Source organism: Octopus bimaculoides, chromosome 8 (assembly GCF_046866305.1).
Source record: "Octopus bimaculoides isolate indiv1 chromosome 8, ASM4686630v1, whole genome shotgun sequence".
Classification (NCBI taxonomy): Eukaryota; Metazoa; Mollusca; class Cephalopoda; order Octopoda; family Octopodidae; genus Octopus; species Octopus bimaculoides.
Genome location: NC_142935.1, coordinates 83684229 through 83700220, shown reverse-complemented (window position 1 = coordinate 83700220; position 15992 = coordinate 83684229). Strand labels below are relative to the sequence as shown.

Genomic DNA, 15992 nt, shown 5'->3' with positions numbered 1-15992 from the left:
TTGTGTTTATATATGTGTGTGTGTGTATGTGTGTGTGTGTGTGCGAGTGTGTGTGTGTGTGTATTTGTGATTGTAGATATACAATAAATATGTGTCCGTGTTTAATTATTCTACGTAATGTGTATAGATGTATTAATGTATATACGAGTAAATGTTTACAAAAGCAGTGACAGATCATAAAAGGGTAACCAGTTGTACACTACTAGTATCCTTTTCGATAGCTCGATCAGGTGGGAATATACAGGATAACGGACGGAAAATTTCGGAATAAATTAAAATTTGAGGAAAAGTGGAGATAATAACGACGGGTTCTTTTTGGATAGGTTTCATTTTGTTCATGACTTAGCTGGTTGAAGGGTGAAAAAGTTTGCTTCGCAACCACGTGCTTATGTGTTCAATCCATCAACGCAGCACGTCCTACTGATGTATTTCGCAATAAACGTGCGTGTAATTCGGCAAATAAAAGATTGCGCGCGCGCGCGCGTGTGTATGATTGTGTGTGTGTATGTGAAAATTATTTAGTTTCTTCTATATATGACTGGACTAGAATAGTGAGTGATGTAGTGTTTCTCTGTAAGATGAAGTTGCAGAACTTCTATTAATTCCTAAATGATTATGTCTTTTTTGTTATTCGTGTGATCGCTTCTTCGTCTTTTGATTTTTAAATATACTTTAAAAGGTCTATAACCTTCTCAATGTTGTGACTAGAATGAACTGTAGTGCAGATGTAGGTGGCTTTTGAAGAATGATCTGTTAGTACCATATGGCCTGTTGGTACATTGCAGATGGAGACATCACCATGTGAAATCGCATTGTAAACCAATGTCGCTTTTTAGGCATGGTATACAATGCTTTTAGGGGACAGACTTTCGCTTTTACTTCGGCGATTGAATATCGGCATCTTTCGATATATGCTTGCAATATGTCTTCCCTTCTGATGCTTAATGACATTTTATATGTTTTTCATGCAGTCATAACTTACTTTTCACTGTTTCTAGCAGAATTTGTGGTTGTTCGAAAATGTTTTCCCACTAGAAACAGAAAAATGTGTTGTAACACTGGACTTTTGACAAATATTGTATGGTAGGTTATATGTAGCATATAAGATTTCTCGTCTAATTTCATGGCATTTGCTGCTTGTTTTCGCTAAATACTTGATTCTTTCTTGATAAACCCTCACTGTTGTACTCTACGTTTTTATTAAAGGTGGATTCGTCGTTGGTGGGGTAGTGTATTTATCGTCTTTCTGGTGCTGAGGATACATGTTTTTAACAATTACATTGTTACATTAGCAGGATGTTACATTAGCCTAAACGTAGATATAAAACGGGATGCTATTAACTTCCTTATTTTTCAAGGTTAGAAAATTACTTTATATTTAATCATTTACTGGTTCTCTCCAAGACATTGTGTGACCATCATCACAGCACTGCTTACGTATCTGGAACAGGTGCAGCTGTTTACACCTAATCATTCTGACCATTACCTTCTTTGTATAATGGTAAACATTCCATCACCTGCGCATAACTAGTACAGATATACGTTGGGTCTTCAATGTCTCCTTCACTACTACTACTACCAGTTGCACTACTGTTGCTGCTGCTACTGCTACTGCTGCGGCTGCCAATCCTACATCTATACTATTAATACTACTACAATTGCTACTACTACTACTACTACTACTACTACTACTACTACTACTACTACTAATATTACTACTAATATTACTTCAATTCTGTTACTACCTTATTACTATTACTACGAGTGGTAGTACTACTACCATCACCAACTTGCTAATACCAGCACAACTACTACTGCTGCTACTGCTGCTACTATTTCTACAACTACTGATCCGATCTCTGTCGCATGAATGCGTTTATTATGTGAGTTTATCTACATTTCTATTTGAATGTAATTTCGAGAGAAATGAAGACTACAACACAATATGAAGTTGAAACTTTTCTAACACTTACAACAATATGTCACAGGATAGTGTATATGTTGGGAGTCCTGTATATCTAACGTCTATACTGACTTATAACAAGAAAAATCACAGGGTGATGTATATATTGGTAATATGTATATTGATACGACTATATATTTAACACCTAAATTTGTAAACTTATATGGAAATTAGAATAAAAGCAACAACAATTCTTTTTACTATAAGCACAAGGCCTGAAAGAGGAAGAAGCTAATCGATTATGTAAATTCCAGTGTATATTTATTTTATCAACCTAAAGGATGAATGGCAAAGTCGACCTTAGCGGAATTCGATCTGAGAACATAAAGAAATGTCGCTGAACATTTTCTCCAGTGTGATAACGATTCTGCCAGTGCGCCACCTTAATAATAAAAATAATAATAATAATAATAATAATAATAATAATAATAATGATAATAACTGAGATGAGTTCGTGTACGTGGTTATACAATTTTATTAAGTGCGTGCTTGATATGAATATTTATGATATGTATCTGCTTGTCCGTGAATGAGATTGTGTAAAGATGAAAACATAATATACGCGTGGAATTTTCTTGTGTGTATAAATGCATGTGTTCTCATGATTGCATGAACATTATGATGTGTGTGTGTGTGTGTGTGTGTGTGTGTTTGTGTGTGTGTGTGTGTGTGTGCGTGTGTGCGTGTGTGTGTGCGTGTGTGTGTGTGTGTGTGTTTTACATGTTTTCTGGTCAAGATATGCGCCTGCAAAACTGTATCTTTACATCTACCATTTAGATGACCAGGTGAAGAAATTCCGAAAGTGTGTGTATATATGTGGAGAGAGAGAAGGAAAGAGAGAAAGAGAACGAACGGCGAAAAGAAGATAGACAGGGTACAGAGAAAATAGTGAATGAAAAATAGAAAGAAAAAAATAGCAAGACAGGGAAAAAATGGTGATACAGTGAAAGTGATAGAAAGTTATTGAAGTGAGATAGATTCGTTAGATTAAATTCTCGCTTTAATTTATGAGCTGTAATGTGAAAAAGGTTGGGTGTGAGGTGTTACATATTTACAATAGCTATGGCTCTTGTAAAAACTAGCAGATGTTGTATATACATGTGTGTTTATTAACCGAAAATCGAACTAGAGATACGCTACCAATCCCAAGAGAACTTTAGAGATAAAAACAATAAAAAATAGACAACAAACTTCGAGGCATATACTAGAACTGATGTAATAAACAACGACACGAACCAACGAAAAAGTTACTTAACAGGAAATTTAAACAAGCTTCCATACCATCTAAAAATAAAACACAGCGATGAAATTGTAATATGTAATAGTAGGAGCAAAATGGCCGTTATTGAAATATGAATATATTACAAAAATCAATATATTATATGACTATTGCAAATTTATGAAAATTATGAAAGATAACACTGCGTGATTAAAATTAAACTCACCAAATTAATTACTGAAGCAAACGCACAAATATCATTTATTAATTTTCAATACAATGTATGGAATTGTAAGTAACCCTTTCTGAACAATAATATCGCCCACATCAATACACTAACATTCATGATCGTTAAACAGCAAGACAGAATAATTAAACTATATACTTTGGAGATATTTAATATATATAAACTTAATGTAATATCCAAGAAAATCATCCAGTATAATAAGAAACATTACAACAAAGTGGATCCCGCTGGTCCGCATAATTTGTGTTACCTTCCACTGCTTAGGAGACAGCCTCTTCATATTGTTGGAGAGAGTAGCAGTGAGTTCTTCACTTGGGTCTATTTTCACATAATTGTAAATGATCAACGTTGAAAACATGACTTTTTAAACATCAACTACAGTAGATACCCGGTATATCGATGATGTGTTCATTGAGATACCATACCCAGTATCTACGTATACTCTTTACTCTTTACTCTTTTGCTTGTTTCAGTCATTTGACTGAGGCCATGCTGGAGCACCGCCTTTAGTCGAGCAAATCGACCCCAGGACTTATTCTTTAGAAGCCTAGTACTTATTCTATCGGTTTCTTTTGCCGAACTGCTAATTACGGGGACGTAAACACACCACCATCGGTTGTCAAGCGACGTTGGGGGACAAACACAGACACACAAATATATACACACACATACATATATATACATATATACGACGGACTTCTTTCAGTTTCCGTCTACCAAATCCACTCACAAGGCCCGATGCTATAGTAGAAGACATTAGCCCAAGGTGCCACGCAGTGGGAATGAACCCGGAACCATGTGGCTGGTAAGCAAGCTACTTACCATACACTATATTATGTGTTTATGATGGAATTGATTAACATGTTATCAAATACCCATGAAATAATACACACGTAACAAGCAATTGATAATAATAAGAATAAAACATTATAATAGTACAAAAACTCCGTAATTAAAATCTTCAACTTGAAACCACAAACCTGAAAACTACGAAATTATTTCACATAATTAATGCAACATACAAATTTCAATAAAAACATGAAAGTTATAAACTTCAAAACTGAAAGTGTTACTTACGTTTCTCTATTTTTATTAAATTTTTACAATAGGCGTAGGAGCGGCTGTGTGGTAAGTAGCTTGCTTAACAACCACATGGTTCCGGGTTCAGTCCAACTGCGTGACACCTTGGGCTAGTGTCTTCTACTATAGCCTCGGGCCGACCAAAGCCTTGTGAGTGGATTTGGTAGACGGAAACTGAAAAAAGCCCGTCATATATATGTATATATATATATATATATATGTGTGTGTGTGTGTGTGTGTTTGGTCCCCCCAACGTCACTTGACAACCGATGCTGGTGTGTTTACGTCCCCATAGCTTAGCGGTTCAGCAAAAGAGACCGATAGAATAAGTACTAGACTTAGAAAGAATAAGTCCTGGGGTGGACTAAAAGGCGGTGCTCCAGCATGGCCACAGTCAAATGACTGAAACAAGTAAAAGAGTAAAAGAGTAGTAGTCGTTTCATGTGATTTTACTTATCAGTCATCAATATAATATATTTGAAAGATAAACTGGGCTCCATTTCCACAAATATAAACAGAAGCACACACACACACACAAACATATTATATTATATTATGTCACATTGTATTGTATGGCCTAGTGGTTCGGGTGGTATGCTCACGATCATCATATCTTTGGTTTCATTCTCGGACTGGTTAGCGTGTTGTGTGGGAACACTTCATTTCACGTTGCTTTAGTGTTGTGTAGGAACCTGCATAACAAACGTTTCCTCTGCGCATCGTAAAAGGTGACTAAAAGAGTTTGGCGTAGGATTTGCTCTCCGACCTCGTAAGACACTCACCAGCAACGACTACCCAAACAGATCCTTGGGTTGTAGGGTTGTCGCCTGAGTAGTGCAAAGGTGTCATCCGCCAGGAGTAGGGAATCACCGACAAGTGGTGGATGTAGTGATGTGCTGATACAGCACGTGCACCCATACTTCTACTACTACTACTACTACTACTACTTCTACTACTACTACTACTACTACTACTACTACTACTACTACTACTACTACTACTATTACTGCTGTTGCTGCTGCTGCTACTGCTACTATTACTGCTACTATTACTGCTACTACTACTGCTACTACTACTGTTACTACTACAGATATATGTGTGTGTGTGTGTGTGTGTGTGTGTGTGCCTGTGTCTCTGTGTGTGTGTGTGTGTGTCTGTGTGTGTGTGTGTGTGTGTGTTTGTGTGTGTGTGTGTTTGTGTGTGTGTGTGTGTGTGTGTTATATAAGCTTAGATATCCGTTGTAGGTGAATATGCCCTGGTATCATGTACCACCAGTGGAGGCGCAATAGCCCAGTGGTTAGGCAGCGGACTCGCGGTCATAGGATCGCAGTTTCGATTCCCAGACCGGGTGTTGTGAGTGTTTATTGAGCGAAAACACCTAAAGCTCCACGAAGCTCCGGCAGGGGATGGTGGCGAACCCTGCTGTACTCTTTCACCACAACTTTCTCTTACTCTTACTTCCTGTTTCTGTTGTGCCTGTAATTCAAAGGGCCAGCCTTGTCACACTGTGTCACGCTGAATATCCCCGAGAACTACGTTAAGGGTACACATGTCTGTGAAGTGCTCAGCCGCTTGCACGTTAATTTCACGAGCAGGCTGTTCCGTTGATCGGATCAACTGGAACCCTCGTCGTCGTAAGCGACGGAGTGCCAACATGTACCACTCTCCTGCTATTTTAGGTGCTTATATACTCTCAAACGGGCAGAGAACCTCTTGCCCAGCCCATACATCACCCTAATGTGATAGCTTTAGGGAGAAGGAGCTGCACCTCCACTAGGCAGGCACTCATTTTCAGCTGAGTAAACTGGAGTATATTGAAATGAATCGCGTTACTCAAAGACACAACACGTCGCCTGGTTCAGGAATCACCCCCACCACCTTATGATCGTGTACCCGACATCATAACCAAGAATCTACACGTCGTAATTTATAAATATATTGTGTGTATGCATGCAAGTACAGATGTGTGTGTGTGTGTGTGTGTGTGTGTGTGTGTGTGTGTGTGTGTGCAAAAAGAATACTGAGTCGATAGATGGAAGAACAAGGAGTCAGTGTGAAGTTGCAAATATAGAAAATTTGTCTTTGACAAAATTGTCGTTACGACAAACGACAGAAAAGAATATATTTATATTTAAGCCAAGTGTGTCAACCAGAACGGTAGCCATAAGTGGTGTAGTCTCTACTAACCAGTTGGCTTGAGTTGTGTCATGTCCACTGCTGTCGCCCTCGCATTCTGTTGCCGTTGTTGAGTGCTGTAAATTTGTGCAGCCGTTATCTTAGCCGTCTTACGGTCACTGACCAGCTTGTGAGTAAACAAACTATATATATAGCAGCTGCCAAAATGTGTCAAAGATACAAAAACTGGTAAAGGCGTTCCTGGTCATACTAGCTACTGATAAAAGGCTAGTTCTTAACATCAATGGGTTAGTCGTTTGCAGGCGTCATCAAACCTTGACAGTATCCTGTTTATTGTTATTTACTTATACCTAAATATGAAGACACAATAACTCGGGTTCGATTCCGAGGCAGTGAGTTGGTGTTTGGGACTTTGCAAAATATTCCTGCTACACACACACGCGCACGCACACGCACACACACACACATACACACAAACATAAGTGTGTATAATATGAGAAGAAAAAAAATAGTATCCGATAAATTTATTATTGCTGTGCATAACAGATATGAAAAAAATTCTTTATTTCTTTGATAATCTCATTAATTTCCAGAACGTTTACTGTAGACTATCAAATGTAAAGTTACAGAGAAATAAGTGATTTCTGTTTACACCGCAATATTCAGTAACCCTCAAATATGTTCTGTTACCGCTTTATCGAAGTTTACAGACTCAGAGAGAGAGACAGAGACAGACAGAGAACAAACCTCAAATGTCTTCGGCTTAGAAACAAACATAATAGAGGGAAACGAACCCAACAGTATTATGACTCGGTTAGCTGCGACATTAAGTTTTGCTCGATAACACTTGTTGTTTATTGTTTAGTAATAGCTCGCTCGATCAACCTATAATAAAAAGTATTCCTGCTATAGGCTGTGAACTACATTATCCACTACGTTCTTCCTTTATTTAAGACAGTAGGGCGTGATTTTAAGGATAGTTGGCTGCTATTTCTAGCAGATCAAGTGACCGTGTAAAGACTCTACCGTTGCTTCTGGATTCAAATCAATAAAGTCATTTTCATTATAATCTCACATCTTGTACCATGTTCATATGAGTCCATGACATTCTACATCATCCGGTTGTACCGTTTGCTCAGATTCCCGTGATTTTCTGTCGCCTCCCAATTTTGTGTTTCTTCATATTCGGCAGGTCAGAGGGGTTGCTGTTTATGTCGTCACAAACCTGCTTGCTATAGGTCTTGGTTTGTCATCTCCTGCAAGCTTTTCTTGTGTAGGCTTCCACAAAATAACTCCATTAACAATTTCGTCTTTAGCTCTGTAGCAATGCCCTGCAAATCTGACTCTACGCTTTTTGATGATGTCTGATATTGAACGACGGTTCCCATACAATCGCTCATTGGTCAAACAATCTCTCCAAACAATCTCTTCAAAATCACTTTTAGCAAGCAAGTGTAGGCACCATCCAATTTTCTTTCTAATTTTGGGGTAAGGATCCATACTGAACAGTCATACAATAGAACAGAAGTAACAGTTGGTTGAAAGAAACTCCTTTTCATGTCGTCTGTAAACCTAGATTTCCACACCAGAGATAACTTGCCAACGGCACCCCAGGCCTTACCAATGCGTATCTTTACATCGCTTTCGCAGCTAGAGATTTTACTATCTAAGTAAATAAATTCTTCTACACAATTGTGGAGGGTTCCAAATACTGTCCGAGTTAACATGGAAAGATACTTTTGGCTGAATGTTCAAGACTATGGAGAAGCGTTTCTGTGTGCCGTACTAGATCGGAGAGTAGCACTAAATCATCAGCATAATCTATATCTGTGATCAGTCTATCATGGATGTAATGTGAATCCATTGTCTTTAATGGAATCAACAGAAGTTCTGAATGTAGTCCAAGCAAATGAAGAAGTTATATGGTGCTAAAGTATCACCTTGTAGCACTCCTACAACAATTTCGAAGAAAACTGTGTCGTCATCGGGATATCCTTCTACTGAATATGTGGTTTTGTAGAGCAACATAATGGCTTTTGGAGGAATCAATGAATAATAGAAAAGCATTTAGATTTTTACCTTTCAAGAATTCTGCGAACGGTTAAAATTTGACTGGCAGTTGATCGACCTCTTCGAAAGCCATTCTGATTTTTTTCTCAATATTTTTCGATTTCTGGACATATAGGTTAAGCGGCATAGAGTTATAAATTTTGCAGCTATTGTTATAAGGGTTATTCTTCAGTAGTATTTTGCCACACCAAAAGGTAATGTTTCTATATTATTTTGATTATATACGTCTTTACAGAACTTCAAGAGAATATCATTTAACCATTTCGTTTTCCATACTTCAAGTGGTTTTTCATCAAATCTAGGTACTCTAAAAACTTTCTAATTCAGCATTTGCAAAGTTTTCATATTTGATATTGAGTTGTTCTGATATTTGTTGTATATGCATACCAGTTACATCTAGAGGTTTGCCAAGGAGATTTTGGAAGTGAGTTTTTCACATTCGTAGCTTCTCTTTTTCACTTGTTGCATTGAGATTTCACTTGGTTGGATTATTTTTTCTACTGATTTCATTAATGGTTTGCCAGGCTGCCGCAGATTGTTTATTTTCAATTAAGGATCGAACTAGTTTAAATAAAGTTTTTGAACCGCTAGATGAATACATAAAACAGAATGGATTCATTTTCCAAAACAAAATTTCAGAAAAGAAAAAGGAAGCTCTTAACACACAATAATCCAAATGGTACAAAAGCAAAGCTAGATTTCATTCTTCTAAACAGTAAAGGGGTAAATAGTGTTGTAAGCTGTGATGCTTACAACTCTTACTGTAGCTTCACCTCTGACCTAAAATTGTCACAGCAAAAATTTGACTAACCCTTCGAAAAAAGCAAAACAGAGAACAACTTCAAAATCTATGAATTTTGTTGACCTAAGAAATCCAAACATTTGCAACAGATACGCTGTGTCAGTAAGAAATAGCTTTAACTCTTCCCTTCAAATATCCTGTGATGCAACACTGAACACAAGATACGAGACTTTCATTAAAACACATAAAAAGACTGCAGAACATACTTCGCTAAAATACGAAAACACGTTCGATGGGAAAACCAAGAGAAGACAAAAGCACCAAATACTCAGAGCTTCAGAATTAAAGAATAAAATAGTCTCAAGGAGTATCTTTTACTTGTTTCAGTCATTAGAATGCGGTTATGCTAAGGCACCGTCTTGAAGCATTTTAGTCGAGCAAATAGGTCCCATTATTATTTTGTAAAGCCTGGTATTTATTCTACAGGCTAAGTTAAGGGGCACGTAAACGCACCAACATCGGTTGCCAAGCAGTGGTGGAGGCCAAACACAGACACAGAGACACACACACACGCACACACACACAAACACACACACACAAACACACACACACACACACACACACACACACACACATATATATATATATATATATATGACAGGCTTCTTTCAGTTTTCGTCAACCAAATCCACTCACAAGACTTTGGTTGGCCATAGGCTATGGTAGAAGACAGCTGCCCAAGGTGCCATGCAGAGGGATTAAAAGCCAGAACCATGTGGTTGGGAAGCAAACTTATTACCACACAGTTACCTGATTCATTTTATATTTTTTCATATAAAATAAAGAAAGTCAGGAGTATGTTTGCCTTAAATTTTCCTCGAATATCCTTCTCAACATGTTTATATAATGCTAGCATGCTAAAAACAAAAAGCAATATTAATTATGATTCTCGGCATTTTCTTCCGTGTAAGTTGGTTGTTTGTAAAAGGTAATTTATAGGTTTTTACCAAACGAGATGGCTTTCAGCACCGTTTGTTTAATTATACTAAAAATAAATCGAAGAATCGTCTTGCTCGTTTCCATAATTTCAGTCTTGCATATTTCATATTAAAATGTTTTTGCTGTGTATTTTAGAGAACTTCCATTTTATTGTGTTATATTTTTTACTATTGATTAATAATCTTTTATTTGTGTGTTTTCTGTTATTACTTTTCGCTGATTTTATTAAATGCTTTTACATTACAAAATTAACTTAACGTGATTTAGTGTGGGTTAAGGGAGTCGTGTGGAAGCTCGAAAAAGCAGGAAATAATTAGTACCTCGATAACACCAATGAAAATATATACACTTGTATATGAATGAAATGCTAAAAACCTGTTCTGAATTCACATGTTTAAAGTGATTTAGATATGAGACGAAGTGATTTCAATATGAGACACACAGACAAAGATTTTTAAAAATTGAACACTGAGACACGGAAGCAACTAGATATATACAGGCACCCTCACACACTTATATAAGTGTGTATATATATATATATATGTGTGTGTGTGTGTGTGTGTGTGTGTGTGTGTGTGTACATGTGTGATAAGTAAATTCAAAGCTCAGAAAAATAACAAATTTTAATTCAGGATTACATCATACAATGGCCGGCACGTATTCGTATTACGTAAGCATTTCTAGACATAGCAAACATATATGTATATATATATATATATATATATATACATACTCGTGCGTATACATATGTAACAATATGGGTGTATGTATACATGTGTGGGAGAATTAAATGCGTGAGAATATGTGTATACACGTGTTTAAACATACGTTTAACTTATATACATATATACATATATACATATATATACATCCATATATATATATATATATATATATATATATATATATATATATATATATATATATATATATATATATATATATCATTATTAATCATAGGGCAGCAAAAGAAATTTTAGAAATTTAAATTACCACCAGTGGTCCAGCGAGAATAATAAATTAGTCAATAGACTACATATATATTATTCATTTAAAATATTATTCATTTATATATATACAGAGAGATATAGAGCGATATATGTAAGTATGTATATGCAAGGTGTGAGTATATATACAGAGTGCATCATGATTTTGAGGTCTCCTTCTAACTTCTTTTTACCTTACTTTTCAAATAAATAATATCAGCCGTCAGGTTGACTCAGCAAATGAAAAGACACGCAGCAATCGTTGCCTTAAAAGGTACAGCTAAGTGATACAGAAATAGCTCTCTTCCCGAAAGTCTCCCGATCCTTCGTTGTCAAAGTCCGCAGAAGCTAAATGCTACTGATGGGGTTCCAGCTTCAGCAACTAAACGCAAAACGCATGCGCAGGATCCTGATACCATCAAAACATGTAACTTTGTACAAAAAGTCCAAGAAATAATTGATAAAAACGCCGGAAAGTCAATCAGAGTCATTGCAAAGGTCGTCAATGTTTCATAATGCACCATTAAGTCGTATGTGATTCGGATGGGTTAGTTTATGCCGGATGTAAGAAAAGGGAATCGTTCGATCCAAGCAAAACATGTGTGCGCACGCGTGCGTAAAAATAATAATAAAAAGATGCACTGTTTCCTTTATATTTCTGTTAGTTCAAAAGCACGTTATTACAATAAAATCATTTCCAAATACACTATTACATATTCCAAACTATATATTCAAAACACATTGCTACAATCAAATCATTTCAAGGTTACGTATTCCAAAGTACATTTCTTTCATTCACATCATTTCAAAACATATTATTAAACACTCCAAAGTACATAATTATAAAACTAAATGATTATTCCAAAGTATATAACTACAAACCGGTTTCACTTCTCATAGCCGATAGTAATTACGATATTAATTACGATGTGTAATGGCTGCTTACTAATCTTAATATAGTGTGTCTACTTGTAGTGGCCTTGTTATAGACTCACTAGGTAACAAGGTAGGTAATATTACATATGTCACAACACAAATTAAGTTAGTATGTAAATGTGCTTCAACTATTCAAGAAGATGTGAGAAAACATTCTATAAATTGTGTTAAATGTATTAAAAATCAATGCCAATAACTGGTTAACGATTTCAAATTGGTTTATAGAGCGGTAACTTAACGCCACATGTTTTTGGATCCGATACTCTGATGATTCTGCATACTAGCAGGTACATTCTTCGAAAGCCAGGTCATCTTTCTTCTGGTTCACACCACTAAATACGAAATTAGACAGTAATTATATCAATCCTTCCTCTGTATGAACGTATTATTTAGAATATATCATGCTACTTGTTAACGGTTTCCTGTCACATCATTGTGTACTGGAGTGATAAATATTGATTATTCCTTTCCATCAAAATAACAGCTCGCAAAATCGAACTGGTCTTTTTTTTTTTTTTTTCAGATAGAATCTTACGATTATCCCGTTAGTGTGGCGATTATCTTCTTGTAAAAGCCTCCAGATAATTCCCACAATCTGTGAGATAATGTCGGCTGCTGTGCAATTGGCATTCTTAAAATAGAATGATTTAATAACTTTGTTAAGAAGAATATTATTTTCATATGAACATTGTTTAACTTTAAATTAAATATGACAATTTCAGATCTGTTATCTAATTTAGAAAAGAATAGCCGAAAGACATTTTTCTAACTACATCTTTCACTTTGTTTTCCAAAAGCCAACTTATTTCAGAAGTTAATGCTTTGAAGTTTTTTCACACAGCTAATCTTTTCGCTATAGTAGTCCATTAACTGATTATTTTTTTATTTCTGAAAATAAGAAATAAAACTAATCAGTTAATCTTTTCTTCCGGCAATTAGATTTGACTTTTGTATCGACATTTACACCTCCTTTACCACTTTGGGTTTCATAATTTCTTTATTTAATTTTCAGCAAAAGAAAATGTTCTGTACAACATGCGAACTACTTTCGGCTGCATTGATTGTGATAACTGCTTTTCTTCTCTTCCAATGGTTTCTTCGGACACTTAAAGTTGGAGATTTCAATCAGAAATATGTGTTAGTCACTGGTTGTGATACAGGTTTCGGTAATATACTGGCCAAACAACTGGATGAACTTGGTTTTAATGTATTTGCTGCTTGCCTAACTAAAGAAGGGGTCGCAGATCTCCGCGCCTGCTGCAGACAAAAGCTAGAAGCATTTTTGATGGATGTTACTAAGAAAGAAGACATTGAAAAGGCTGAAAAATTGGTCAGATCGAAACTTCCAAACGATACAGGTAACATAGAACTTCCAACTAAGTAATTTTATCATTGCTTTCGCTTTTGTTTTTATAATTTCTGTTTAAAATGCGAATCTCTATCAGTGTTTATATGTATTTCTGTGTGTATGTATGTATGGGTTTGTGTGTATGTATGGGTTTGTGTGTATGTATGTGTATTTATTGAATATGTTTGCGTGTTCGTGTGTGTGTGTGTGTGTGTGCGTTCATGTATATGTGTGTTTTTCTTGTTATCAATAGTTATTCTCTTCACTTCAGGTTTGTGGGCTTTAGTTAACAATGCTGGTATCTTGGGTACATTTTTGTTCCCAGAATGTCTGACTCGGAAACATTATAATGAAGTTATGGATGTAAACATATATGGAATGATAGATGTTACAACAACCTTTTTGCCTTTACTCCGCATGTCAAGGGGAAGAATTGTGAACGTATCTAGTACCTTCGGAAAAATTACACCTTCTACATGCATACCATACTGTATATCAAAACATGCAGTTGAAGCTTATTCAAACGGCCTCAGGTAAATAAATAAGATTTTCAGCTCCCTCCTTGGAATTTCTATAGATTTATTTTTGTAAAAATGTATTCTGTATTTTATCCCAAGAAAGAAATGCTTGCAATTTTAAATATTCGAATCACGTACTGTAAATGAATTACTTTCTCTACATCATCGATAAAGCATTAGTAAATTCTCTCCTTTACACCAATGAAAGCGTAGATTACTTTTATATCTCTAAAATAGCAAGAATAGGAATATAGCAACACAGCAAAACTTAACAATAACTTCGCAAACAAAAAATAACATTTGATGCGTAAAACATTTAAAACACTTTCTTTATCCAGATGTGCTTTAATAATACAGAATGTAACTGTGCATATAATACAACCAGGAGGCTTTGCGACCAATTTGACGGCATTTGAATCAATCGTAAAAAGAGCAATCCGAGATTTTGAAGCTTCTCCCATTGAGGTTCAACAATACTATGGTAAAAAAGCCTTTGATAACTGTAAGTATACTGCTGGATTATATTTCATGTATGTAGTACAAGAATCTATGACAGTATCAAGAAATTTCTCTGAAGAATTTTTCGTTTTGGTAGCTTCGATTTAGTTGATATCCAGTGATTAGAAAGATCTACTTAATTGTCTACTTTTAAAAAATAATTACTGGTCACCCTTGTTAATGATTTATGATAAGTAATATCAAACATTCGATTCAAACTGGTGCGGACCAGTTTCAAACCATAATATTCTGATCGTTAATGACTTTCATTCAAAATATAGATCGGTTGATGGCACTCTAAATTTGTTTCATCGGGTTATTTTTTGAAGAACCAAAAGTGTAGCATGCAGCAAAGCATGAATTACTTAAGTTTCCCGGAAAACACACTACTACAGAAGAAAAACCAATTCAGTGATACTCTTCCTTCAACAATAGATAGCGATTTAAGACGTCATAGGATTGAATGTCGCTTAATAAATAATATATAAATCACGAAAAACTGGTAATCTCCTAAAATGAATACCATTTGTAAAAGAACAATAAATTCCTTCAATGTTACGAGACATTACTAAATAGATTACAGTTTAAACATACTTAATGAGCTTTAACTGTGATCTTTACCTTTCTATGCTTATTGCAATACCAGCCTTTGAAATACAACATATCAAAAATTCAAATATTTTGAAAAATGCTATATATCTAAGAATCTATTTAGTTTCTATTGAAATCGTTGAAATAACGAACCAAATTTAAAGAGGGTGTATATCAGATTTGGTAGAGAAAATGAAAAGAGAAATGATGATTACTCTCTTGCTCACTCTTTTTAAATCTGAACATTCACTCTTTTAAATCTGGACATTCACTCTTTTAAATCTGGACATTCACTCTTTTAAATCTGGACATTCACTCTTTTAAATCTGGACATTCACTCTTTTAAATCTGGACATTCACTCTTTTAAATCTGGACATTCACTCTTTTAAATCTGGACATTCACTCTTTTAAATCTGGACATTCACTCTTTTAAATCTGGACATTCACTCTTGTTCACTCTTTTTAAATCTGGACATTCAGCTAATTAAGAGAGGCTTTCCAGCGCTGAGTAGGTTTACTTGCGTTATTGTTCCGGCTCTTTTAGCTCTGGTTTTACGTCCTGGTATTGTTAGCTTTAACTTTATCTCTTCGGAGTCGATAAATAAATGCCAGTCAAATACTGGAGTCGATTGCTCCTCTCCTTTTTTCTCACGGAATT

General features: G+C 35.5%; 1 protein-coding gene across 2 annotated transcripts in view; it reads left to right on the top strand.

The window, feature by feature from the left end:
- The window catches only part of LOC106873408 (retinol dehydrogenase 7), a 35739-nt gene that overhangs the window by 13941 nt on the left and 5806 nt on the right, over positions 1 to 15992 (top strand). For both annotated transcript variants that reach the window (XM_014920761.3, XM_014920763.3), the window contains exons 2-4: positions 13391 to 13736; positions 13998 to 14259; positions 14583 to 14746. In XM_014920761.3, coding sequence (XP_014776247.1) covers positions 13400 to 13736; positions 13998 to 14259; positions 14583 to 14746 — 763 coding nt within the window. In that variant the 5' untranslated portion in view covers positions 13391 to 13399. The remainder of the gene's footprint in view (positions 1 to 13390; positions 13737 to 13997; positions 14260 to 14582; positions 14747 to 15992) is intronic.